This window comes from Polistes canadensis, unplaced genomic scaffold (genome assembly GCF_001313835.1).
Source record: "Polistes canadensis isolate GaletaPanama2010 unplaced genomic scaffold, ASM131383v1 scaffold_166, whole genome shotgun sequence".
Taxonomy (NCBI): Eukaryota; Metazoa; Arthropoda; class Insecta; order Hymenoptera; family Vespidae; genus Polistes; species Polistes canadensis.
This window is the reverse complement of record NW_014569713.1, coordinates 292777-320028: the sequence shown is the minus strand read 5'-3', so window position 1 is coordinate 320028 and position 27252 is coordinate 292777. Positions and strand designations below refer to the sequence as shown.

The 27252-nt window shown below is 31.0% G+C and overlaps 6 protein-coding genes and 1 non-coding gene across 13 annotated transcripts in view; 3 read left to right on the top strand and 4 right to left on the bottom strand.

The window, feature by feature from the left end:
• Window positions 1-13039, bottom strand: part of LOC106789170 (serine/threonine-protein kinase S6KL-like) — a 42482-nt gene extending 29443 nt beyond the window's left edge. For 2 of the 4 annotated variants that reach the window (XM_014753143.1, XM_014753146.1), the window contains exons 1-7: window positions 12574-12756; window positions 12341-12435; window positions 11997-12252; window positions 11839-11923; window positions 11659-11766; window positions 11412-11570; window positions 11231-11319 (exon numbers count right to left, since the gene is read on the bottom strand). In XM_014753143.1, coding sequence (XP_014608629.1) covers window positions 11231-11319; window positions 11412-11570; window positions 11659-11766; window positions 11839-11923; window positions 11997-12252; window positions 12341-12435; window positions 12574-12630 — 849 coding nt within the window. In that variant the 5' untranslated portion in view covers window positions 12631-12756. Of the gene's footprint in view, window positions 1-11230; window positions 11320-11411; window positions 11571-11658; window positions 11767-11838; window positions 11924-11996; window positions 12253-12340; window positions 12436-12573; window positions 12757-12941 lie in introns of those variants that run through there. The other 2 variants (XM_014753144.1, XM_014753145.1) reach the window with 2 other exon arrangements.
• On the top strand, window positions 1666-8527 carry LOC106789169 (enolase-phosphatase E1-like). Its single transcript, XM_014753142.1, has 3 exons — window positions 1666-2058; window positions 6331-7006; window positions 7104-8527. The coding sequence occupies exons 2-3, from the start codon at window positions 6344-6346 to the stop codon at window positions 8286-8288; spliced, it is 1848 nt and encodes a 615-aa protein (XP_014608628.1). The 5' UTR covers window positions 1666-2058; window positions 6331-6343; the 3' UTR covers window positions 8289-8527.
• On the bottom strand, window positions 11027-11098 carry Trnaw-cca. Its single transcript has one exon. It is a non-coding gene; the product is annotated as a tRNA-Trp (tRNA).
• A 347-nt stretch (window positions 13040-13386) lies between the features above and the next one.
• Window positions 13387-14244, top strand: LOC106789161 (cytochrome c oxidase subunit 6A1, mitochondrial-like). The gene is made up of 3 exons (XM_014753131.1): window positions 13387-13513; window positions 13833-13975; window positions 14049-14244. Exons 1-3 carry the CDS (start codon window positions 13441-13443, stop codon window positions 14130-14132), a joined length of 300 nt encoding a protein of 99 aa, XP_014608617.1. The 5' UTR covers window positions 13387-13440; the 3' UTR covers window positions 14133-14244.
• A 447-nt stretch (window positions 14245-14691) lies between these two features.
• Window positions 14692-24004, bottom strand: LOC106789149. The gene is made up of 7 exons (XM_014753113.1): window positions 23638-24004; window positions 23317-23511; window positions 23169-23239; window positions 21708-22884; window positions 20807-20904; window positions 17841-19171; window positions 14692-17726 (listed from the first exon to the last, which is right to left on the bottom strand). Exons 4-7 carry the CDS (start codon window positions 21789-21791, stop codon window positions 14692-14694), a joined length of 4548 nt encoding a protein of 1515 aa, XP_014608599.1. The 5' UTR covers window positions 21792-22884; window positions 23169-23239; window positions 23317-23511; window positions 23638-24004.
• Window positions 24005-24093: 89 nt separating this feature from the next.
• Window positions 24094-25888, top strand: LOC106789156 (UPF0454 protein C12orf49 homolog). Of its 2 annotated transcripts, none has more exons than XM_014753125.1 (4): window positions 24094-24622; window positions 24726-24998; window positions 25092-25310; window positions 25431-25812. In XM_014753125.1, the coding sequence occupies exons 1-4, from the start codon at window positions 24515-24517 to the stop codon at window positions 25746-25748; spliced, it is 918 nt and encodes a 305-aa protein (XP_014608611.1). In that variant the 5' UTR covers window positions 24094-24514; the 3' UTR covers window positions 25749-25812. The 2 variants fall into 2 exon arrangements, with proteins under 2 accessions (XP_014608611.1, XP_014608610.1); XM_014753124.1 differs by having other exon boundaries at window positions 24097-24622; window positions 25428-25888.
• The window catches only part of LOC106789157 (phytanoyl-CoA dioxygenase, peroxisomal-like), a 32130-nt gene continuing 30162 nt past the window's right edge, over window positions 25285-27252 (bottom strand). For all 3 annotated transcript variants that reach the window (XM_014753126.1, XM_014753128.1, XM_014753127.1), the window contains exons 2-6: window positions 26975-27162; window positions 26670-26906; window positions 26377-26584; window positions 26139-26297; window positions 25285-26054 (exon numbers count right to left, since the gene is read on the bottom strand). In XM_014753126.1, the coding sequence (XP_014608612.1) occupies window positions 25914-26054; window positions 26139-26297; window positions 26377-26584; window positions 26670-26906; window positions 26975-27111 (882 nt within the window). In that variant the 5' untranslated portion in view covers window positions 27112-27162 and the 3' untranslated portion in view covers window positions 25285-25913. The remainder of the gene's footprint in view (window positions 26055-26138; window positions 26298-26376; window positions 26585-26669; window positions 26907-26974; window positions 27163-27252) is intronic.

The window sequence follows — 27252 nt, the reverse complement described above, 5'->3', positions numbered from 1 at the left end:
AAACAAAAAAAAACAAAAATTAACACGTCAAATTTACACATACTTTCTGGAAGACTTTTTTTCTTAAAAACACGTACCCGTGTAATACGCGTGAGTAAATAAATAAATAATAACTGTTATAATATATTCTACAGATATTTATTTTCGAATATTAATCGATCGGAAAACTTTGTCTGATTGTTAGATACTTCCGTACAAAAAAATATATGTGTACGTGTGTTTATACTTGTTTTTTCTTTTTTATTTAGGAACAAAATGATAATAATAATAAAGGAACGAAAGTGTATGCATCGAGAGAAGAAAAAATAAAAATTATATTGATTTAAAAAGACAAGTATAAACTATATCTAAATATCGTAACGAATTGAACGGAACTTCGCCAAAGAAATAATTTCCGTAAAAAATATATAATGTGTATGTTTTCTTGGAAAAAAATAAAAATAAATCAAATAATAATAATAATAATAATAAATGTATGCAAAAGTGTATGCATCGATCGAGAACAAAAAATATCATTTTTATTGATTAAAAAAAAAAGATACAAATGATATCTTAGGATATTAAATTGAAACAAATTCAATTCGTGATAAAGATTTCGTTACAATTAAATAAGAATAAAAATATTATCTAGATAATTTTTTCTTTAACTGCTCTCGAATTTATTATAAAGTGTACGAAAAACAAAAAACTGATGTGTGTACTTATGTACGCACGTAAAAAATTAAACTTTTTTAGCGTACCAAAAAGAATATAACCTCCATAACCTCAAAAATAACTTCAATTTGCGCGCGCATCGTAAATATCGAACAACTTCGTGGTTTCGATTTTTCGGTCGCATCTAACTTCACATTCCAAAACGTGCCAAAAGAAGTATAACTTCAAAAAACCCGTAGAAATAGATGAGAAGAGATATTTAAACCGGGACGCGACTACTAATAAATAATAATAATAATAATAATAATAATAAAGAATAAAATGATCGGGACTAGAGAGTATGCGAAACGTATAAAGAAGAAATTCATAAAGAGACATGAAAATCTTCGAAGATAACTCTTCTCGTTCGATCTTTTTTCTGTTTTTTTGTTTTTCTTTCTTTTTCCCTTTGATTTCTTTCTTATTCTTCTTTCATTCTTTCTTTCTTTCTTCCTTTCTTTCTTTCCTTTTGACTATGATGATGTTGCGTGTCTTGATCTCTCGGTAGACGGCGTGGGCCGGAGAACGGAAAGAAGTTGAATCGGAGAACACGTTGTAGGAGAAGAAAGAAGAGGAGAAAGAGGAGGAAGAACGAACAGGAGGTGATGGTGGTGGTGATGGTGATGGTGGAGTAGGGGGGAAAATGGGATGGTGGGAAGGGGAGGTTGAAAGGGGGAGGGAGAGTAAAAGACACGGAAACGTAGGAAGAAAGAAAGAAAGAGAGAGATAGATAGATAGATATATAGATAGATAGACAGAAAGACAGACAGACAGATAAAAAGAGAGAGAGAGAGAGAAGGCTAAAGAAGGGAAGAAGTGAGAAGAGTATAGAGAAGAAGAAAAAAAAAAAGAAGAGAAAGAGAGAGAAAAAAAAATAAGAGAGGGGCCCCTCCCTTGCGAAGGAGTATAGCAGAGGGGCCCCTGCGCTATCCTGGTGGCTGGTCGAGTGGGTAAATGGGTATATAAGCAAGGCCCGAACAATTCCATCTCGACACACGACCCAACCTTCATCCCGATCATCACGGTCCTTCGCAAACGAGCATAATCGCACGCGCGCGACGACCATTCGCGAGTATATAGATATATATATATATTATAAATATATCAGATCAAATAAATTGTATATCGAGAAGATAGAGAAAGAGAGAAAAAATAGATAAAAGGAAAATATACAGTCGGATTCTATCAGTTTTTTTCTTTTCTTATCCGCGGAGTTTCTAACGTCGAATCGAAGCCCTAAGAAACAAAGAGGAAGGAAGGAAGGAAGGAAGAAGGGCTGCCTGTTCTGTTGCCCATTGCCCAGCTGCTGCTATTCAACTTCCGTTTTCAAACGAGTTTTTGACAGTTAAGGAAGATCTAAATTACGTGAGTACCGAAATTAAATCCAATTACAATATCCTATTATTTTTTTAATATTTTATATTCCATTCTCTTTTTTTTCTTTTTTTTTTTTGTTCTCTTCATATTCTTTTGCATCGTATATATATATATATATATTTTTTTTTGTCGAGTGATCGGTGTTTAATTCCTTCTATCATCGAAGAAAACAATATCCCACATTAAAAGAATATCTGTTTCCTTTCGATTCTAAATACAATGAGAAAAAGAAAGGAAGAATGATAGAGAGAGAGAGAGAGAAAATGAGAGATAGTCTGTGATTATAGTTGGGATCGTTAAACTTGCGAAAGAAATTTTGCAAGAGAACAAAATGAGAAAGAGAGAAAGAGAGAGAGAGAGAGAGAGAGAGACTGGTGATTTCGCTAGTCATGCCTCCATCGTTCTTCTTTTATACCGAAAGATAAATAAAGAAAAAGAACCGCGAAGATGTCATTTTAATTTTACGCAAAAGATATAGCGAAATTTAGAGTCTAGGTAAACCTAAATGAAATGAGATAGAGAGAAAGAGAGTGTAATAATTTAAAAAAAAATCATCTACCACCCGCGCGGCACATGTAATTTACGTCTGAATTCGCGTTGATGATGTCTTAACAGTTCTTTTGCGTCATTTTCTTATTCGTTTGTTCTTCAACACGTACTCTCTTTCTCTTTTCCTTTTTTTACAATTACCGATTAAATTTTTAGCTTCAATTTTTGAATTTCTTTTAACAACCAAATTTCCATTGATTATAATAAATCACGTAATTATATTGATACATTATTTCTAAAATAATTTCCTCTCGTTTAATTCGATTTAAATTATAAAAAATAATAATTTCGCGCGCGTGAAATGTAATTATTTTTTTAGAATTTTTGCGTTATACACGAACAAACCAATACCGACCATACTAACCCATCAATCCCCCACTTTCACGACTTTTCTACTTTTCTTTTCCTCAATTTCTTATTCATTTCTGTGCAACCATATCATCTCATTGTCAGGTAAAACGATTGATCCTAATTTACAGTTCATACGTTTATTCGTTCGAAAATTAGACGTAAATTTGTAAAACGGACGGGGTAAAATAATATAAAGAATAAGAGGAACATTAACGTCATTGACGTTGGATCGCTTGATCCTCCTTCCCCTTAGCCCCCCTAGCTTGCCCCCCACATCCCCTAACCTCCGCCACATTCTTCTTTTGTAAGAGCGCTACCATTATTACAACTCTGATGATCTTGATGAGGTAATGGGTGTCCATCATCTCTCTCTCACAGGCATTTCCTCTCTCCCTATCGAGTAGATGCGTGCTCGCCACGCATTTATCCGATTCTATGATGAAAGAGAGAGAAAGAGAGAGAGAGAGAGAGAGAGAAAGAAAGAAAGAGAGAGAGAGAGAGAGAAAATAATCAAATCTTTTCCTTCCAAATCCCAATGACTCGAATTCACTTCTCGAATATTTTTTTTTATTTTTTCTTCCTTTACCTTCCCCTCCCCCTCCCTCTCCCTCAAGACGATGATTTACGATCAATCGTATATGATTATACGACAGATCATTTTAAAATCGAAATAAAATGTAATTTGGATTAAACGCGAATGAATATCTCGTTATGTGAACGATTTTCTAAAATGTATTTAATACTATTTTAATAATATTAGAGAACTATATAAATTTATATGCGATATAAGGAAGAGTTGAAAAACAAATTGAAATTAAATATAATATTATTGTTGTTGTCGTTGTTTGTTCATCCTTTCACATCGTAAAATTATAATTACAATACTATTTTTTTTTAATAATTATTATCAGGAAATAATGAATTGCACGGACCTATTGTTCGTAATGTTATAATTTTTATTTTCTTCTTCTTTTTTTAAACTTTAACAAATTCGATAATAATAAATAAAAAGGTGTATGTAATGTTATAAAAAAGAAAGAAAGAATGAACAAAAAGTAGAAAAAGAAAAAAAATAATATCGTTTAATCGAAGATTTTCAACGGAATGTCATACAAGTCTGGTTGCTTGCTTACTTGCCTACCAACCAACCACCAGCCTTCGCATTAACTTGCTAAAGCAGTTAACGGCAAGATTCGAATGAGTATAACGAGTTAAAACTTCGATCTATCGACGAAGAAGTCGATTGCCTTCGTAAGAAACTTCATGATTGCGCTATATAACACAAACCACTATCGAAACACAGACTACTATCCTCCTATCGGCGTGGTTACGTATATGTTGTTGCCAAACACGAAATCAAGCTAGTCGGGGTAAAAACTGGACGGACCGTTGTGTGTCCTTCCCTTCCCATTCCCTTCTCTCTCTTTCTATTTCTATTTCTATTTCTATTTCTATCTTTCTATCTTTCTATCTTTCTCTCTCTCTCTCTCTCTCTCTCTCTCTCTCTCTCTCTCTCTCTCTCTCTCTCTCTCTTCTTACCCATACTACTACTACTACCGTCACGTTCTTTTCCTTTCTCGAGATTCTTTCCAAACGCCGAACGTGTTTGCATTCCATTTGATTTCAAAGTTTCGAAAGTATCTTTTTGTTTTTCTTTTTTTAATCTCAACCGAACGAAAATTATCGCGAATGATTTCTTCCCTACTTGCCCCCCTCCACTCCTCCGTTTTTTCTTTCTTTCTTTCTTTTTTGTTGTTGTTATAATATTTAAAACATCGAAAAAACGCATCAATAGAATATTTAATCGCTCATGCGTGACACAAGGAAAAAAAAAGAGAGAGAGAGAGAGAGAAAGGTTTTACCTTTGTTATAAAGTGATCGCGTGTTTAATGCTTTTCAATGGGAAATCAAGAAGTAAAGGCATTTGCGTTTCGTTTTCGCACTCAGCATCAGCCAGTCGTACAGTATTGTTCAAAAATAAATGGTGAATCATGAAAAAAAAAAGAAAAAATAATGATTACAAATGCCTTGATAATAAAAATATCTCTCTCATGGCAATCGTAAATCTTCAAGGACATTTTCGAGAAAAATGAGCCCCCCCTTCTTTTTCTCCTTCTTCTTCCTTTCAGAACATCCGCTTCCTTCCTTTAAGAAACCTTTCCCTGAATGTTAAGAAGGTTTAATGCATTAATTATTTACTAAAGGGGGTAGGGAGGGTTCACAACGAGATTAAAGTTAATAATATCTATGTAAAATAATTGTCCGAAACTTTCGATAGAATTTCGTTGAGAATAACAACAACAAAAAATGATGTCTTTATTTATTGTAGAATTGATTCATTCATTCATTCATTCATTGATTCATTCATTCATTCATTCGTTCATTCATTCGTTAGATGTTTCCCATGACCCATGGCAAAGATTTGATCCTTCAGAGACACGCGCCAAGTTGGTGAAACGCGTGCACGAAAAGAAATACGCAGTTATGTGTGCGTGTGTGTGAGAGAAAAAAAGAGAGAAGGAGAGAGAGAGAGTCATACGCGTAACAAGCGTGAGGGGCGTGCATCCTGTCATTAGTTCCATATAACGTGCTCGCCTTATTCAATGCATTCGGCTCAATGTCATCCGTCCCTCTTCTTCCTGCCGATTCTTGCACTAGCAACAAGCAACAGTAGCAGCAGCATCAACAGCTCAGATACTCATCGTCTCTCAGACCTCACCTCTCCACTCCTCTCTTATCTTCTTTTATCTTTTATTTGTCATCAGCCCCCCCCCACCCCCGCCCTTTTCGTTCCATTCAAAATCAAACATAACTGGTACATATTCATTATTTTCCTTCTTGATTCTTCTTAACTGATTGATTAATTATTCATGCGTATGTTAACAAGTAAACGTAATACATTAATAAATGTATTTTTATGTATGTATACATAATATTACGTACTTACGAATATAATTGATATACCTTAGTTAATTAATATTAATATTCGTAAGTTTGATTTGAATAATTTCGATCGATCGATCGATCGAAATCGATTTATTTCGTTTATTTTCGTTCGTCTAATGTCTAGTACGTAGACAATTTCTCGGATAAATAAAAGTTTGAATTGTCATTGAATAGATAATTAATATATGTATGTGTTCACGCGAATCTTCTTTTTAAGAGAAATATAATTGTTCTTCTAAATATATATATATATATATATATACTCAATAGATCTCGAAGAAAAAAAGAGAGAGAGAGTGAGAGAGTGATTATTATTTGTACGCGTAAGAAAAATTGAAAAGAAAAGAAAAAAAAAAAAAAAAGAAAGAGAGCGTAATTACGAATAGAAATAAATACGTTTTCGTTTCGTTGCAGATCGACGACGACGATGATGAAGATCGTGTTAATATCGATGATATGTTTGTTGGGTGCAAGGGCTGCTCCCTTGGCTAATCATCACGAAGCTGAAACACCTCAGACCGTGGTACCACTCGAAAAAATAGACTCGACGAATTCGGAAGTGGCTGCGAATGTTGCTCACGATGATTCATCAGCGTCTTTGAACGCACCAGCAGCAGCGTCTTCGAGCAGTGCACCAGCAGTAGCGTCTTCTGACGTATCATCAGCTGCTTCATCGGCACCATCAGTTGTTGACGAAAATCCGGAAGCTAAAGTAGAAGTTCCGGCCGAGGCACCAACAGCAACTCTCAGAAGCGAAAGGAACGCGGAAAATCCTCAACAAAGTCAATCCTCCTCCTCCTCCTCCCCCTCCCCCTCCTCGTCTCAACCGGTAGCACACGAAGCACCATTGGAACAAGCTGACGAAAAAAAGGAACACCTTCCTGCTGAACAAAATGCCGATGCACAAGCGGTACCGCAAACCCAACCAGAAGCCCAACCGCAAGCCCAGCAGCCACAAGAACAATCTGCCGAGGCTAAAAAGGAGGATGAAAGTCTCAAGGAAGCAGCATCCGAAGTAAAGGAAAACGTCCAAGTGACATCGCAAGAGGATCACCCTAAAGCTGAACCAACTGAAGCCGCCGAGAAAAAGGTATGTCAGTAATTATGACGGTTACACTGTCATCGAATTATACTCGTTTGTATCAACAACACAAACGGCTATTACATTTTGACGTGTTACGTTTCAGGAAGAAGCAGCAGCAGCACCGGCCGAAGTAAAGGATGTTGTTGCCCAATCCAATGAGGAATCCAAAGAAAAGATAGATCTAACGAAAAAAGAAGAACCAATTAAAAAAGAAGAAGAAGAAAAGAAATCCGAGGGACAAGCTGAAGAAGGATCATTGAAAAAGGACGAAGAAGTCGTGTTACCAGTGGCGGCGGCTACATCTGAAAGTAAAGCACAAGAGGAAGCCGAGAAAAAGGTTGAAAATTCTAACGATGCCAATAAAAACGAAGAGGAAACATTGAAAGAGGAAATAAAAGCTGAAGAAAAGCCAGACCGCGTGACTCGTGACGCCGAGGAAACTGCGCCAGTTGTTTTACTCGAAAAATCTCATGTTAATAACGAAGATGCGAGTAATCAAAATCAAGAAAAGAAGAGTAATGATCATCAAGCCGAGGAAAATAAAAATAACGAAGAATCGATAAAAGCGGCGACTGGTGAAATCGAAAAACCAGTAGAAGAATCAGCTGCTGCTGTTGCTAGTTCATCGTTGGCAGCAAGCGGTGCTGGTAATCAAGATGAAGGTGCTAAAGAAGACGTAAACAAATCGAGCTTGTTACCTCAGGTAGAAAAAGAAGCTAAGAGCGTGGAATCCGAGGTAGCTCCAAAGGAAGATAAACAATCGGAAAGCGTTCCCGAAGCTGGTCCAACGTTGTTACAACAAGAAACTAGTCAGATCAAGCGAGATGCTTCAGTTATTAACGAGGAATCAGTAAAATCAAAAGCCGTGGATGATGAATCACCTAAGGAAGAAATCAAATTGGAAACGGAAGCAGCAACCGTAGCGGTTACTCCTGCAACAACCGGGGGAGCTGAATTAAAGGAATCGTCCTCCGAGGAAGACAAATCTGTTGAAAAGGATGACGCTAAGAACAACAACAGCGAGGAGGACGACGATGATGACAAGAAATCATCCGAGGAAAAATCTTCGAAACCTGCGGAAGAATCTAAACCAGAATTATTGCCAGAACCGGAAGAAGTCAAGGACGCGAAAGTTGATTCATCGGTTCAACCAAATGCTCTCTCGTCCCCTTCTGTACAGGAAGACAATAGTTCGGCGGTAATTCCTGGTAGCAGTAACAACGACGCCAACCAGAAAAGTGAAGAAAACAGCAGCCAAAGTAACAGCGAAGAAAAGAGCGCCTCATAAAAGGATCCCACGCTAGTTTATTACACGATCGGCAGGAAATATTCACGAGACCACCTCCCCCCCGCCAACCACCATCCCCGAAGGTAAAAATCAATCGAGAGAGAGAAAGAGAGAGAGAGAAGAAAAGTCGCCGATAGTGACAAAACGACAGAGAATAATGTCGGATTCCAAGATTATTAAACGACCATCGAACAACAAAAATAATAAGAACACAAACTAGCTAAAAAAAAAAAAATAATAAAAAGAAAAAATGAGAAAGAAAAATAAAGAGAGTGTAGTACGCGAGCATCAAAATGCGGATGTGTGCGCGTGTTGTGTGCATGTACGTATGTGTCAAGGCAAGGTAGAGGTAGAGGTAGAGGTAGAGGTAGAGGTAGAGGTAGAGGTAAAGGTAGAGATAGAGATATAAAGGTTAGAGGTAAATGATAGAGGTAGAGGTAGAAGTAGCAGGTAAATATAAAGATAGAAATAAAAAGAAAGAGAGAAGAGAGATAGGAAAAAAGAAGAGAACGAAAACGAGAAATAACAACGCATCCCCCCCCCGCCTCCCCCGATCGCGATAATGATGTAATAATAATAATAATAATAGGGTGTGCATATTATTGTTCTGACGCGCAACGATTCCGAATAACCCGAGAAACGAATTTTTGTTTAATCAAGGAAAAAATAGAGGGAAAGAAAGGGGGGGAGGGAGGGAATGTTAGGTGACCACCACGCGAGACACACTTGATTTTAGATTCTTTTTTTTCGCGCGGTCGTCCTTATCTTCCTGAGGATTCGGTTCGGCGAATTTTCTTCGTCACCGAGCTGCACCCTCGTCGTTCGTCCTGATGTACAATTACAACCAACAACACGGCTCTTACTTCCGATGGATTGATTGATTGATTGATGGATGGATGGATGTGGATGGATGGATGGATGGTACAGGTGGACGAATCTCTTCTGCTCTTCTGACTTTACTTTTTCTTTTCTTTCTTTATACTATTCTTTTTTTTTTTTCTTTTTGTCGCTATCCTCATCCCAAAATTCTCACAATTATATATATATATATATATATATGTATATCCTTTTATTTTGTTTTGAACGAACGTACGCGGATCACACGTAACCAGACCCCATTCCGATAGATTAGCGATTAGTTCTCGAGTCTGTCTTCTTAGAGTTTAACACGCGTCTCATTCTTATTATTTTTATTATTTTATTATTATTATTACGTTCTAGTACCAGTTCCACAATTATTATTATTATTATTATTATTATTATTATTATTAATATTATTATTAATATTATTATTAATATTATTATTATTATTATTATTATTATTATTATTATTATTATTTTATTTTATTTTATTATTACGATTTAGTACGAGTTCCATAATTATTAATAATATTATTATTTGTATTATTGCTGTCATCATCGTTATAATAATAATAATTATTATTATTACTGTCATCTTCAACGTAAGATTTGGCGTTACTGATACCAATCCTCTGTAAAAGAAAAAACGAACAAAAAAAAAGGAAAGAAGATAAAAAAATAATCAAGTTAAATAATACTTACCACCCCCCCCCTCTCTCCAGACACAATGTTGTTCTCATCTTATAGAATAGCTAAAGTAAAAATAGGAGAAATCATGGGTACTTTCCGAAGATTTATCTAACACTTGGATACTAATATCTCAAGTTACGATCGATTAACTGAAGATCGAATGAAAAGAAAGGCCCAACTTGTTCTTCCTTCAAAGACAACCACTACCACTACCACTATCATCACCTCCACCCACCCACCTACCCACCTTCCTACGAAGAATTCCTTTGCGCAAGACAAAAACACGTTATAATAGTCCGCGACATTTATTCGTGATATGCGTTAAAACTTCGTTACTCATCCCGAAGGCCGAGTAAAAACTCGATGGCGTATAGATAAATGCATTCGAGTAAACACAGTTTAAATTCTATAAGGTTGTTGTACTCGACAAAATGTCAAGGCGCGAAAGATTTTGCAATCTATCACAAGATTCTTCGATCTATCAATGAATTAAGTGAGAATAGCTAAACGGAATGAATTATAGCATATTTAAGTATGTCTTAACGCAAATGACTGATTCTTCTTTATTTGCAGTTTTGTACTTTTTTTCTCTTTTTCCTTTTCCTTTTTCTTTTTCTTTTTCTTTTTTTTTCTTCCTAATATCAAGGAGACAATGCACGTTGCCTTTTTGAAATGTCGCAAGATCTTTAGAGGATCTTACCCGATCTTAAATGAGAAGAAAAACCAAGATATCTTATAAATGATAATCAATGTAAATATTTTTCGTTGTTTTTTTTTTTCTATTTGTGCATTAGATATTCCGAAGAAATTGGCCACATCCCTGGATATTTTTTAATTTATACAAGAATTGTATTTGAAGGAAAAGAAAACGAAGAAAATCATGAAAAAAAGAATTGGTTTTACTTACAATTAAAAAAAAAAAATCGATAACGCAAATAAGTTCGACTAAATTGTCAATTTATAAAAACATGTGTTCGCGTTTCTATTTGAAATATTTGCAAGATTCCCCGTCATAGTATTTCTTTAATCGTTTCTATTTTTTACCATTCAAAACACAATATATTTTTATTTTCTAAATAAATTCATGTGTAAAATACGACAAACGAACGTTTTCACCTTAACCGTGTTGTTGAATAAAATAATTTTTACAAAAATAAAAAGGAGGAAAAAAAAATTCAATGCTATTTTGACCCCGACGTGATTTGAACACGCAACCTTCTGATCTGGAGTCAGACGCGCTACCGTTGCGCCACGGAGTCTCTTGGTCGACGAACGCTTTTAAACCAGTTATATACAATCGAAATAATTTTTAATTTAAATGTAACTCCGCGTTACTTAGAAATAATTTTCAATTGTAAACATAAATATCGAAAAATATATTTTCTACATACCCGATTAGTGAGTAGAAAGCACATTAAAACACCGAGAGACCACCAATCAACCTCTTGTCCATAAGGTTGCCTTTTCAAAATTTCTGGGGCTGAAATTCATTCAAAATAAAAATAAGAGAGATTTGAATTTTAAATAATTACAATACATGTGTAAAATATATATAGATATATAACGAATTACCCATATATTCCGGAGTCCCACAAAAAGTATTCGTCCTTTGTGTACGATTTAACCACTTGGATAAACCAAAATCTATAATTACAGCATGTCCTTCTTCATCCAATAAAATATTAGTTGCTTTCAGATCTCTATGCACCACTCCAGCATTATGTAAAAAATCTTGAAATAAATGATATATACTTATTATTATTTGATGACACTATTAAATGACGTAATCTGAAATATGTATTTTATGTTAGATCCTTACCAATAGCTAAAGCAACTTCAGCAACATATATTCTAACTACTTCTTCGGGCAAACACCCATACTTCTCTACTAATGAGAATAATTCTCCACCGCTCATATAATCCGTTACTACGAAATATAAATAATATAATAAAATATAATGGCACAAAAAATCTATTCTACATATCTTAAAATACTTACATATGTATAAGGTTTTTCTACTTTGCCATCTATGAGTTGAATTTACTATAAAGGGATGATGCCCAACCATTCTTTGAATAGCAACCTGTAAAAGATACATTTGCAATGATACTATAGTATAATATATATTTATAAATAATATATGTATATATATATACCTCTTGTTTTGCCTGAGCAATGGCATTCTCGGTGACAATTTGAGCTTTGGCGATAACTTTCAAAGCAAAAACTTGTTTAGTTTCCCGATTCTGAACTTTATAAACTCTTCCATATGCACCTTTAGCAATGAGAGCAAGAAAGCTATATTCTGCATTTAAAGTCATTTTTCTGACTTTAAATTCTGGAAGAAATATTGCTTCGGACCTAGGTATTGGCCATGTCGTTTTAGATGAACTAAAAGAACCATGGACTAGGCTTTTGTTCAAAATGTTAAATAGGATATATTTTGTATATTAATTAACAATAAACCAGTGTCAAAAATAAATCTTTAAAAGTTAATTACCTTCTACAGGAGGAACGAGAATACGATTTGGTTTCTACGTGAGAAGATCTCGTTGATCCAGCACAACTTCCACCAATGATATCGATAAGACTATACTGTAAACAATTAACAAATTTAATACAGCTTTCTATATATAATGAAACATTATTATTTCATATTATATATTTAATATATTATTGAATAAATTAAACAATTATTCTTAATTAAAAAGTTAGAATAGTTTTCTTAGATACCTGACTAGCATATTTTTGATGATCATAGTATTTTTTCTTTACATTCGAATTGCCCATCCAGTTGAGAAATAGTAAACAACTGTCAAATTTAATGCACAAACGATAAGGAAGAAAATAATTTGATCATTTTATTGCACATCATTAAAATTCTTATTTTTAAACATTTATCTATGTATCACAGATGGATAAAATGAATATTCATTAATTATTCACTGAAAATGAAAACCTTACAATTAGAAATATTGTAATAAAAAATTGAAATAATTGTTTCATCACGATCTAGTTTGATTCATTATTACAAAATGATAAATATCTACATACATATGTAGATATATGTATATAGGAGTAATATTTATTATTAAACTAACCATTAAAATAAGCATTATTCTTTTTCGATAACCAAAAATCCATAAAATTGTAAAATAAAAAAGATATCAAGCTGCAAATACGATACAATGATCAATATATGTAAATATGTATATCTGACAATTACATGCTCGGTGTATAACCTTTAAAGAATAAAGAATACAAATATATATCTTATATATAAATTTATTGATAAAACAGTATTTCGAATGAAAAAGTACATTTAAATTATTTTTTGTCGTTGTCACATTAGAATAATCAATGTTTTATTATTTGTTTAATTACAATATCACATAAATTGACATTATGTTAATAAAATTTAAACAAAAACAAACCAAGAGCGAGATCTATAGATCGATAATACAGATCGCATCGCTATCGTTACCATCAGAACAATAATACAATATTTAGCCTACAGAGTGCGCTTCGATAACGTAGATTGATCAATCGGTAGGAATTACGTCAGTACGTAGCAGAAGAGAAGTGCAAGTGCATACAGTCATGGCTTTTGCTAAATTCCATTCTCGTATATTTACGAGACAGTTTGCAAGTGTAGCAGAAAAGTCTGGAAAAGGTAAAACAATTTAAATCATTTAAATTTGATTCAATAAACAATATACAATAAACAATATTTGTTATTAAATGTTGCTTTTCTTCCCAATGTATCGTCATATTTACAATTATTTTGTCAAATATATTATCTTTTGTCTACACATTTCATTGTTTTAGTATTAGATATTATAAATTGAAATCTAAATCTATATATTTATTATATATTATATATATATATATATATATACCTACATATAGATACACACATAGAGAGAAAATAATAGAAATACTTTTACTTACATTGCCGATCACATATATTACATAATAATAAATATTTCTAGATCCTACAGCTTTGTGGAGGAATTTATACTTGTTCGTTGGGGTTCCTGCTACTTTGTTAGGTTTGTTAAATTGTTATCTAAGCGAGCAAGAGCATGAGAGACCAGAATTTATTCCTTATGAACATTTAAGAATAAGGCACAAGGTATATATTTCTACGTATTCGCTAACATTGATCATTTTTTACCTTTATTTCATATCATTGATTTATTATTTAGCGATTTCCTTGGGGAGATGGACAACGAACTTTATTTCATAATCCGCATACCAATGCTTTACCAACAGGCTATGAAGATGAGTAAGCAAATGTAATAACGTTTACTAGTACTATTAAAATTTAGTTTCTTCATCGAAACGTTATATCTATCATAGAAGGAAGAGTTTCAATAAATTTATGAATTTCTCTCTTATTGACTTATTTTTAATTATGATTTCAAATACCTAAAAAATAATAAGAATCAAAAAGGATTAATAAAATTTGTTATCAATGTTTAATTAAAACTTTGATTTAAAGTTATAAAAATATGTTAATAAACATAGTTTTTATTTATTAACAAAGATAAAAAAAATATAATGCAAATAAAAATAAATTCTTAATAATAACACAAGAATCTTTGTATCAATCTATATAGAAAACAATTTGTATATATTAGTCCACTGACTGTTTCTAAGTATTGCTTTTATCTTTAACAAAATTGTGTTAAATAGTTTACTTACAATAAGTACTAATCAAAATAATATTATTCCTATGCAAAATAAAAATAAAAAATAATACATAGATATACAAAAGTAAAATAATATTAATTGCGATTCGCTTATATATAATTAAGACTATTAAGAATTTCTCAAATTACCGAGGCATTAAACTTTTTCTTTGGATTCTTTTGAACGATGTGGCGTACAATATTTGTAATGTTTTTCTACCCAATACGATGCTGCACATTCTTTAGAACAATAATGAGCATCTAAACAAACTTCGCAGACAACTGTACTTATATTAGGACAATTTAAACAAATAATATTTTCTGGTAACTGAATTTTTATTTGAATTTCATTTTGTTGAATGTTGTCGTCAGTAGACAATTGAGTGTCATTCGAAAAACAAGCTGAAACTTCTTCTATTTCATTGAATACATTCTGAGATATGGTTCGTACATCTACTATATATGGTGCAGGTATAATTGTAACACTTTCCTTTGAATCACATCGCTGAGAATCAATATTATCTTCAGTTCTCTCTTCAAGCAATGAAACTTCTTTCATATGTATTGGAGCAATTTGGGCGCTTTCTTCTTGATTCGTTTTATCTTTATTTTTTAAAGTAGAAGTTATGAAATTAATGTTTAGTTCATTTTCAGTTTTATTTCCTAAACTTGTAGAAGGTTCTTCTACATTTGTAGTTTTTTTATATTTCTTTCTAACTAAAGGTAATTTATTTACATTTTTAGTATTGTTTAGTTCAACAGGTAATGAATTTGTATTATCTTGCAAAATATCTGATGACGTGGTGCTATCAATAAGTTGTTGTGCAAAACTTTTTAATTTACGCGATTCAGTTCGTTTTCTTTGTATTACATTATCTGATTTCTTTGTCTGTTTATGTTGTGTCGTTCCTGCTTGTGATTCTAAATTTTTAAGTGGTGCAGTATTTAAACTTATTATATTTTGATTCATAATTTTCATTGCATTTAATTGGTTTTGATATTCATTTTCTTGCAAATTCAGTTGCCATTCTTTCCTCTGTTTTTCTATTATTGCTGTCTTATGTAAATACTTTCCTTGTTTACTTTTAAGTATGAAAGATTCATTCTTTTGTGATTTATACACAATAAAATTGCACATTTTGTCCCTCCACGTTTTTTGAAATATTTCCAAGATACAGGTGTATTTACCGAAACTATTGTGCGTCTTACAATTAATCAAATCTTCTTCGTAACAAAATGTTATTTGATCCCATATTTGGAGTAATAAATCATATGAAGTTGGATATATTATTTGAGGAAAATTTTGTGAATGATTAAAATGCGAGGTCGGTAATTGTTTAGAAAGCATTGTAGTAGGTAATGAAGTTTGTTGTACATTTTGGAAACGTAGTTTTTGTGGCATGTTACATAAAAATGTGAATCGATGTTGTGTTTGTTGTTGTGTTTGTTGTTGTGCCTGTTGCATTTGTTGAGTATAAGACAAATCAAATGTACTTCTTGCATTATCGATTCTTTGTGGTTTGTTAATTGATTGGCATGCTATTTGTGGCAATACACGTTGATCATAATATGGCATAGATACATTGTTAATTCTATTATCTTGTAATACTTGTATATTATTATTTATTGACGGCATTAACATAGGGTAAAGCACTGATTTATTAGATTTTATTAACGTTGATGAATTATTAAAATTGCTTTCACTATTTTGGTTTAGAGCAATAGAATTATACGCATGTTTCTTTGGTAAATTATTTAACTGAACTTGCGTCTTTAATAGATTCTTTAAATTTGGAAAGAATTGTATTACTGAGGTTGTAGACATATTATTAGCATTTGTTACATTAGAAACAGGTGGAATAGAAGTAGGTGTAAATGCATTGTCAGAGGTAGACGTAATGTTACTTGAGATAGATATAAGTGCATCGCTAGAGCTAGGTTTATATGTACTGCTGTAGGTTTTATCATGTACTGCTATATATTGAACAATTTCTGTTAAGGATATGGGTTCATATTCAGGTAATAACGAATTATCATTAATTTCAGATACTACATATTCTATAATTTCATGTAAATTAGTTAATTGCAATTCATTTCCTAAATTATATAATTCATCAAGAAGTACAAAAGAATGGGAATTTAATCGCATATCATTAACATTCTTGTCTGTAGCAAGCGGATTTTTAGAATTATTTAAAAAGTTTTTTGATATTGTGCGTAAACCTATTATACGTCTATATATAGACAGTAAATAAGAATTTAAGTTATGTGGCTTATTATTTAATGTGCTATCCTTAGTTAATTGCTCAATACCAGTCTTAGATATCACATTATTATCGTTTATAGGCACTGTAGTTTCATCTAGTGTAACATTAGTTTCGGTTATGGATGTCGTTGGAAGCGTATTTACAGGAGAAGGACACCATCTGGAGCCTAATTCTGCACTAGAAAGAACCCTAATTTTATTCCGTTTTATTAATTCTGGTTGCACAACATTACAAGAGGGATCAAGTGAAGTCTCATTAATTATTTTATTCTCGTTTAACGTGCTACATGAATCGTTATTTTCCATCAAAATAGCAACTGGTGATTTTGGATTGATATTTATTGATTCCTTTGCAACTATTTCTTTATATTTATTTGTAGAATTATCAGAGCTTAATAGATCCTCCATACTGGTAATATCGCTAATGCAAATGTCCTCAGTTACTGTATTGTGATTTTTACGTGTTTTCAAATTCTCTTGAATACTAATAGTATTTCCACTAGATTTTATTCTAAAATTTTCACTGATATTTATTTGTAAAAGTTTATTTAAATCTTCATTTACATTTTGTTTAAATCTTTTCGTTGTATCATTATTTATGACGTTTCCCTCATAGTTCTTAAGATTCCTCAAAATATTAGCAGCATAATTTTCAACGTAAGGCTCTACTTCAATTACTCTTTCCACATCATTACCATTGATATTTTTTCTACAAGATTCTATCAACTTAATATCCGTAATTATTTTATCATCTTCTTTTTTCTTTTGTGCATCAATAGATGTATCAGCTTTTGAAATTGGTTCGCAAGTTTCAGAATGATTTTCAGTATTTTGAGACTTTTTAAATACGTTCTTCCCAAAAACATCCATACTTATTAAAGAATATAAAATTGGAGTTTTGGTATGTAAACTAATAGAATCACTATTTTAATTATTATTATTATTATTATTATTATTATTATTATTACTATTATTATCATTATCATTATCATTATTTTTACTATTATTATTATTATTATTATTCTTATTATTATTATTACTCCTTTCACTTAATGTTTTTATTTCACTAGCAGAATCAGGTAATACTTTAATATTTGTATCATTCGCAGATCCATTAGAAGAGCTGAAATTAATAGAATCTGTATCTGTTCTTACATTAAAAGACTCTTTTATATACTTTTGTGTTACGCTATCTTTCTTTTCGGTTACTGGTAATTTAATGATGTTATCTAGTTTACTATTATCACAAAGCATAGAAAAGTCGAAAATAGTTTCATCTTCAGAAGACTCAGTTTCTACAACTTTTATGTCTTCATCACAGATAGTTTGTTCAATAATTTGTTTATTGAATTTAACTAATGTTAAATCATTATCATTTAATGACGCAGTGTCATGGTGCATTACTCGAATACTTGGAATCTCAAGAGTTTTCCTACAAGCTATATCTTCGTCACTTGCTGTTAAATCAAACGTTGTATCTTGTATTTTAGAAAGATTCAATGTCTTATCATTAAATTGTGAACGAGAAGATTCTTTAGATAGTTTTCCTTTCTTTTTTCTTAAGGAAATATTTATAATAAATTCTTCTTCCTCTTCCTCGCTCATTGGAGAACATGGACCAAAAATCTGACGAAATTTATGCTGGATCTTTCTTCTTTTTTTCTTATATATATTTGTACAGCTTTTATTAATAAAAACACTATCGCAATTCTTATGAATTTTGTCAATAAAAATATTCCTATATTGTCTATATTCTTTACATATATATTTTTGTATTTCCTTCTGAATTGCCTCTTTAGTTGCATTCAAATCATTTTCTTGTTCGTAATTTGAAACAGTGGAGTCTGCTTCCACGGTTTTAGATGTAGAATCAATACTTTGATTATCGTGATATTTGTTTTTGTGCAACAATTCATTGGAAGCTCCTGAATTAGATGTTAATTTTTTCCTATCTATTTTAGCAGACATAATATTACTACTAAAGGAGATTTCGTCGTTTGAATTCATTTTCCTCGATACTTTTTTACTGCTCAATGTATTATTCGATTTTTTATAATCAGATTTAAGATGATGTCGTTTCATTTTATATTTACCTAAAGATTCTTTTCTCCCATTACTAGCATATTTAGATGCATTATTGCTAACGTTACGTTGAGATTTCGATACTATTTCTAATGTACTATTATCGATGTCCAAATTTTTCTTTTTTAGGTCAGAATATTTGTCCTGATTTTCTGAATAATCGAAATCTTTTTTATTCTTACCATCATTTTGCTTAGATTTATCACCATCTAACAACAGCATATAGTTGTAACCGTCAAAAATTTCTTTGTTATCTTCGGTATTGAAATTGCGCATTATTTCCCTTGATCTAAAATATAAAATAGATATTTTAAATAAAAATTAGATAAATAAATTATACATTATTAACAATTCTTGAAATTAACAGAGGAAAGACCACATACCACACACGTGTACGCGCGCAATTATACATGTATACATATTTATGTATTTAAAAAAATATTATGCCTTATTTGCTTTCGTATTTTACCCCATATTTTTCTTACTTATCTTTTCTCGTCCATTCTATCATCAGATTTTTCGATTATGCATTAACACAACTACCAAGAAAATTCGTTTCTTCGTATTTCCTTTCGTATTATTCGAAAATAGAATTCAAATAATATTTATATCTAACCGATGCTTTAGAAAAATTTAAAAAAAATACGAACAATATTCAGTCGTTCAAAAAATAATAATGATTTTCATGAAAGAGGTAACACGAAAAATGAAATAATATAACGCGGAAGTAATATCTGTTATATAAGAGAAAAACACAGATTAAGCATTGACCGATTTTTCTTGTTGGTAACTAAAGTTTTGAACCAAATGTTGGGGTTTAGGAAGGAAAACCTAAAAGGAAACCTGAAACCTAGGTTGTTGTCTCACTTTTATTTTCTCTTTCTTCAATATTCTTCCGACCCTACCATAAAAATAGAAGGATACACAAGGGTATAAGATATGGGTATAAGATATGGGTACACATGGAAAGTTTCTAAGAAAAATTCTTTTCTTCTTTATTCCTATATATATACTATATATATATATATATATACTATAATATATATATATATATANATTTTATATTTTAACATTATACATAGATAAATTGTTATTTATAGATTTCGCGTAAATTTTTTCATCTTGTTTCTATATATATATATATATATATAGAAACAAGATGAAAAAATTTACGCGAAATCTATAAATAACAATTTATCTATGTATAATGTTAAAATATAAAATAGATTTAGGTAGAAAATTTGTTTCGACCTATTATATTCTAAGTTTTGAAAAAAAGAAATCATTCTTAAAGGAAATAATTTCAAAGATGAAATAAAAAAGAAATGTGCGATAGCGGGAGAAAAGAAACCTGATATTTAAACAGGAGACTAAGAAAACATACACACACATACACATGCAACACTTGGTTAGGATCAGGTTTTCTTTTTACAACTTAGCTAACCCTCTTCTTCACAAACGAATCTAAACATAGAGGGGACATTTGTTATCAAGCAGATTGTAAGCGAATTCTTATCAAACTTCCTTTGTATAAATTTATAATATTCAATTACGTAGCACGTAGTAGATTCTTTTTCGCGAGTCACGTATTAAATTATTCTATTAAATGATGATATAAAAAATAAAATTTATAATAAATTCATCAGTTTTTAATATAGTTTGAATCTTTTCGCTGTTGTCTTATATTAGTATATACTATGTGTGTGTATAAATATATATATTTGTATTATATAGTACTTACATATTTCATTTTATTGAATGTGTGATGGGCAATTAAATGATATAAAAATAATATTCATAATAAATTCATCAGTTGTAGATATAGTCTGGATCTTTTCCCTGTTGTCTTATACTAATATATATTATGTACATATATATATGTATACGTACGTATATGTACATATGTGTATTATATGATACTTACAATGGATTAATAACAACGTATGCCTGATTTATCAATTGCAAGAGAGCTTTCCGTACATTTCTTCTTGATAGATTCAATTTTTCCAAATCACGTTTCAACTGCAACAAATATTACCAAATAATCTTGATCAGATTTTGTTTAATTTTGTTTTTTTTTTTTTGCGGATTAGATTACAAGAGATAAGTTTACAAATCTTAGGAAAGAAGGAAGAACTTGCTTTTTTTTTTATCTATTGATATTTTTTTTAATATCAGATTAAACATAATATTTATTAAACTTACTCATATATATATGATGTAATCAGATGCGAACTTTATATGGGTTATCGCAAGTATCAATAATAAAGATTAGTTTAGCTACAATTTAGGCTAGATAAACTATGATTAAAAATTAAACATTTTTAATCATGTATAATTAATATAATCCCAATATCAAAAATATAAGATATAAAGCAAATGATATATTGTAAGTCTAATTGAATCTTTATATATAATAATCTATATACCTTTAATTTCCTTTTAATAAACATCGATAAGTATTGTAGAAGTCACCTTTCAATCTTTCTTTTTCTTCAAATTAATATACTTATTGCGTGTTGGGCAATTTCTGAAATACAACTTTCTTCTCCGGTAAAACAAAAAAAAATGACTATTCAAAAAAAAATAAAAAAAAAACACAAACTGTAACAATGATTTTAACACGAAGATAAGAAATAAAAGAAAAACACAACACGACACAACACGACATAACACGATCACACACATTTATTATTTCGTAAAAGAACTTAGTCCTTGGTTGAATTCAATATTATTTAATATTATTCTGTGCTTGGTAAATGAAAAACTAAGAAAAAGGTTAGAATGGGCTAAAGGACGACAAGGGCAAAAAAAACAGGACTCACCTTTTGAAGAAACTCTCGTCGACAAAGACCGGCGTTTACAAGGCACAATTTTAATTCGAAATTACCAAATTTATCTCTATTCATCGTATTCGTTTAAGAATACAATATTTTATGAATCTAAATCTAAATAAGAAACACGTTTATATTCGATCGAAATATTTTAAGGTCGTTGTGCATCGTCAAGGAACCCCAATAGTATAAAAACAATAATAAACTACACTAATTTTTCACAAAAAAACGTAAAGAATAATAATTATAATAATAAATAATAATGTTCGTTTATTTGTATAACTTAAACGAATATTATAGAACAGTAACTTTTTTGAAATAAAAACTGCTAATAATAATAATGACAAATAAAAGAAGGAAGAAAGGAAATATCTATCATATAATAGTAGCACCAGGACGATATTCACCGCTCACACACTCACTAAAACTTTTTTTGAAATGCATTTATTTTCTGTTTCCTGCGTGAAGCGCTTTTACAGAATTTGTTGGAACTAATAAAGAGTCTCAAACATATAACCGGTCCATTGTGTTGATTTTCTTTATATCTTTCTTCAAAGAGTTTTACTGCTTATCTTTCTCTTCACAACAGGAGAGAAAAAAAGGACCAAGGAAAAGAAGAAAAAAAAGAAAAAAAAAAACAAATTATCCTTAAGAACAAGATGAAACGAATTTCAAAATAGAATCTCAACTAAATGAAAGGCAACTCTTATTCGCGTTTAATTTATACTCATCAAATAATAATCCTTCTTCTACTATCTAATTCTTCTTTGTTTTGCATTTTGCTTATCAAGTTTCGTATTCCGTTACTTCGTATTTTGATACTTGCTTGATCTTAACTCGAGGGGGTGTATTATTTCGTCGATCTATGTGTAATTTGAAATCTACCAATGATAATACGTTCGTAAATCATTTGACGCTTTCTCAAACGGTCAAATAAATACTTGACTATTAAGTGGAACCCTTTTTCGTTCATTCGAAAAGTGTTCTCTCTTTTTTTCCCTTTTTTTTTATCATTAAAGAAAGAATAAGATAATTTGTGTATGGAAAAAAAAAAAAAAACAATATGCATTTCCTCACATAAATTAGTCGAAGAGTTCTGTCCCATGGACGGCAGGAAAATCAGATGCTTATTTCCATTTACTTTTCCTGTGCGTTATTTACATTATATCTGTAAAAAGAAACCTTTTCTTAAAAATATTGAAATTTAATATTGTAAAATCTATGTTACTGTATGAAAGATCGAAATTGGAGAATGTCAAGATTGTCGCTTGGTATATGTCCGAAATATTAATGTACTAGAATAAATCAAATATAATTTGTTAATAATATAAATAAACCAAATATATGAAACCATGTAAAATCTTGACATTATCCAATTTCGGTCTTTCACAAGTAACATCTATATATTACTATTATTCTTAATGGTTCATTAAAAATGATTCGATGATTTACATATGATAGGTGTGGACGATCTAATCGCATAATTTTTCCACAAATTTTTTTTGGCTTCGATTTGAATGGTTCTGTAAAGAAATAATTTATTAGATCAACGAATTATTCGATCAATGACAGCATCGAATATTAACATAATTTTGCTTACGTTTCCGAGGAACCGATCAAATTTAATTGGGGAACGAGATCTTCTTTAACGGAAGTCCTGTAAACAGAATCCTTTCTTGTAATACTATATGCATTAGAATCGTGGATTAAAATCGAGCTTCCGCCATATTATGTGGAAAACGATGGAATAATTGTACTATTTAAATGTTTCTTGAGATCAGATTCCTTTTCGTCCCTGTTTTTATTTTAAAACATTAAGAACAACAAATTCATAATATTTCGATGACATCTTTCCTATATACAAGGATTGGTGATTACATATTAATATTTTTAAATATATACAAAGTATTATCATACTTACTTATCTAAGCTGGTATATCGACCAAGATCTATCGAAGCCCAAAGAATAATGGTGAAAATTATCGTAAATATAGCAAACGATAATAACCATTGTATTTTATTTAATGTCATATCACGGTTTTTCAATCAATTATTTATACATCTAACGTGTAAATATATTTCACTTTCGATTAATCGATACAATAACGTTTGAATTACGTTTAGTGTTATTTGTATTAAATAATTTATATTTATTTTACAAGGCATACAAATGAGTTGCGTATGTAACAATACAAAAAATAAAACATGACTAAACAAGAATAGTGTCTTCTCATGTATATTTATAAAAACATTAAATTCATACGTAATTAAATTTGTTTATCGATAAGCGATATCAACAATATTATCGATAATTTGCAAATATTTACGAATACGAATGACAGATGTCACTAGTACGGACGAGTCATCTAACGTTGGACAAGGAAACTAAGAAATTCATTTAGCGACGTTTTAGGATCTTAAATATTGTTCTTTTAATAAATTGCATATCTGTTTAATTGATATTAGATAAGGTGATAAAATAAATATTATCGGTAATTGTGTACGATTGAAAATAAATATTTAACTAATTTTATTAAGTGCATATATGTATCGGTGTGATATAGAAAAGTGCAAAGGGAATATAACCTTAATTTGCAATTAGATGAAATTTGAGAAAGATGCAAATTGATATTTTTCATTATACATGAATGTAATCTATGGGAATAATAAATGTTGGAACAACTCCTTTTGAAAAATATCTGGATATACAATGAATTTAATAAATCGTTGTGGTATACCCAATCGATAAAAATGTATCAAAATTTAGAATTTCGTGTTTAGTTAGGAAATCTATAATCATGGCAGGATACACGGGATTAGTTCGAATCATTCGCCGACGTTTAGTTCTGGGACTGATATTTACATTGTCCTTAACTTATTGTGCTTTTTCTTTATTCCGCAATGAAGTAAGTAATACTTTTTTAATATTTCTTTATATTTAATTACTCGATATAAATATATATATATATATATATATATTTAGTAATAAAATAATTATATTTATTAAAGAGAAGAACAATGGCATTGGATAGCGATCTCGAGGATATGATAATAAATGATAATAACGACGATATGATTTCTGAGGATGATCTTTCATTTCAACGAGTTAAAGTATCTGGTAAACCCCAATCTTGGGACATGGATGTTCCGAACGAAGCACCGAACGAGGGTCAGAACGAGATTCAAAATGAGGGTGGTCATGAAAATGCACTAGGAATAGATTCACTTGCTAATTTCAACGATAGCGATTCGTCGAACGAACCTTGCCGCAATTCTATACAGGTATATATATATATATATATATAAAAATATTAGGTTTTATGTTTGTTAGGTATATTGCAACATTAATAATAAAATATAAAATTATTCGCATAGGGCAAAGTATTGATAGTAGACGAGCAAGGGGTGGTATGCGCGAGGCATGAACTTTTACCTAATGGATGCTGTAGCACAGAACAGAAGCAGGGATTTAAGAAGGAAGAAGGTGGTGTGATTACAAGTCGTAAAGAAAGATACAGTTGTAAGACGTGTAATGCTCAAGGATGTTGTGCTATTTATGAATATTGCGTTTCTTGCTGTTTGAATCCTTCCAAGGTACTTTTTTTTTATTTCTAATATTATTTTTTTACATTTTCTTATTTTTTTATTTAATCATTAAATTAACTTTGGTTAGTAAAACGCTTAAATTGTAATTGTTATTATGTTTAATAGCAGATAAAGGGAAAGAAGAGTACGATAGAAAGTGGTAAAAATAATCCTAAAATAAGGGAAGAAGAAACGGTAAAGTTACTTCTACGTAATATGGATCGATTTCAAATTTGTCTTGCCGCTTGTCGTACATCCAGTGCTAGCGTACGTCACGAAAATACCTATAAAGATCCTCATTCGAAACATTGTTATACCGTTCAACCACCATATAATTATCAACGACATCGTCGTGATATCAAATCAGTGAATAATAATCGCGACAACGATGCCGTTGTCGTTACATCTTCTTCTGTCGTGCAATTAATTATCCCTGATAAGATTTAATTTCCTTTCCTATCGTTAGCTTTTAAGTGATAAATTATTCTTTAAAATGAAAAGATATATATAAAAAAGAACAAAATTAGTAGAAACCAAACCAAATTAATAGCATGCAATCTAGTGTAGGCTAAATAATACTATAATAGATATTAGCTATTTATAAATGAAAATCTACAAAGTGGATCGTACACCTCGCACAAGCGTGGCTTTTAAGCTCCAAAGATCTGCATATGACAAATCTGAACCAGGGTATCGTTTGCGTACAAGATTTAGGATCTCATCTTGAATCCGTTTTTCCGCTTCATTTTCGGGCTGTTCAAAACATATATATTTTTTTACATTATTTTCTTTTTACGTGAAAATAAGAAACATAGAGCTAGAAATATATATACATACGTTAACGTAATAACAATCGGAGCTAGCGTAGTGACAAGAAATGGCCTTTCTCGTTCTCGTCGATTGATTTACTCCAGATCCGTGTATCAGCAAAGGATGGAAGAAAATGGTATCGCCAGGTTTCATTGGTACGTAGATTTTTTGCATTGGTTGAAAATCCTTAAAAACATTATCCCCAAATTCAATATATTGTCGAGTCAAACAAAAATATAAGAGAAAATATTAATTAATTACATACCAAAATACCGTGATAAAACTTGTTAACCGTATTTGATTTGGAATTAGGAGGATAATCGTGTGAATATAGTTTGTCGAGTGCATGAGTTCCAGGATAAACGTAAAGGCAACCGTTAAAACGATCGCAGGGTTCTATCGCGGTCCATGCTGCTACGATCTTGTCGGCCGGTCGGAATGGAAAATAATAAAGATCTTGATGGGGTGGATGTCTAAGAGTTTCAACCGTGACAATTAAAACGTATATAGAAAAAATCTATTTATTTAGATAATATTTTTCTAATTGTGTTTACTTACGCACTGGAACCGAGTCCTGCATCCGGTGGTTTGGCTATTAACATACTATGCACACCCATTATATTAGGACCTGTGAAACACTCAATTATGTTTAACAATTTATTATGTTCGAAATATTCTCGAAAAATGTCGTCATGATTAAGATCTTGTATCTTATTGACTATTTTCTTATTAACAATATCTCGCATAATCGTGATCATTCCTCGATTGACTTTATCGGTAATGATATCTTCGTATCTACAAAATAATATGGAATAATATCGTTTCAAATTATCTTTAATAGATCATCGATCTATTGGTTTTACCTATTAAAACATTTATCCCTTATACATTGCGGTATAAGATCGGGAACTAATAAATATCCATTTTTCTCGTAGAATAATCGTTCCTTGAAAGTCAGGTGATCATTGTCTTTAGTATAACGAAATTTCGGAGATTCCATTGTTTCTGTTTGCTTAACGAAAATTGCAATTTCCTTAATGATCGCAAGATACTGAAAACAAAAAAAAAAAAAAAACGAATAAGAAATCATAAGAAATGTTCGTAGAAATTCAATTTCGAAACGTTTAAATATATTTATTGA

What these genes read in the sequence shown, in the direction of transcription:
- LOC106789169 (XM_014753142.1), top strand. Translation starts at nt 6,344, where the DNA reads ATGATGAAGATCGTGTTAATATCGATGATATGTTTGTTGGGTGCAAGG. An exon ending in CTGAAGCCGCCGAGAAAAAG is followed by an intron (nt 7,007 to 7,103) that starts GTATGTCAGTAA and finishes GTTACGTTTCAG; the next exon opens with GAAGAAGCAGCAGCAGCACC.
- LOC106789161 (XM_014753131.1), top strand. Translation starts at nt 13,441, where the DNA reads ATGGCTTTTGCTAAATTCCATTCTCGTATATTTACGAGACAGTTTGCA. An exon ending in AGCAGAAAAGTCTGGAAAAG is followed by an intron (nt 13,514 to 13,832) that starts GTAAAACAATTT and finishes AAATATTTCTAG; the next exon opens with ATCCTACAGCTTTGTGGAGG. An exon ending in ATTTAAGAATAAGGCACAAG is followed by an intron (nt 13,976 to 14,048) that starts GTATATATTTCT and finishes TTTATTATTTAG; the next exon opens with CGATTTCCTTGGGGAGATGG.
- LOC106789149 (XM_014753113.1), bottom strand. Translation starts at nt 21,791, where the DNA reads ATGAATAGAGATAAATTTGGTAATTTCGAATTAAAATTGTGCCTTGTA. An exon ending in GACGAGAGTTTCTTCAAAAG is followed by an intron (nt 20,905 to 21,707) that starts GTGAGTCCTGTT and finishes TATTTGTTGCAG; the next exon opens with TTGAAACGTGATTTGGAAAA. An exon ending in AAAAACATTAAGTGAAAGGA is followed by an intron (nt 17,727 to 17,840) that starts GTAATAATAATA and finishes ATAATAATTAAA; the next exon opens with ATAGTGATTCTATTAGTTTA.
- LOC106789156 (XM_014753124.1), top strand. Translation starts at nt 24,515, where the DNA reads ATGGCAGGATACACGGGATTAGTTCGAATCATTCGCCGACGTTTAGTT. An exon ending in TTTCTTTATTCCGCAATGAA is followed by an intron (nt 24,623 to 24,725) that starts GTAAGTAATACT and finishes TATTTATTAAAG; the next exon opens with AGAAGAACAATGGCATTGGA. An exon ending in GCTGTTTGAATCCTTCCAAG is followed by an intron (nt 25,311 to 25,427) that starts GTACTTTTTTTT and finishes TATGTTTAATAG; the next exon opens with CAGATAAAGGGAAAGAAGAG.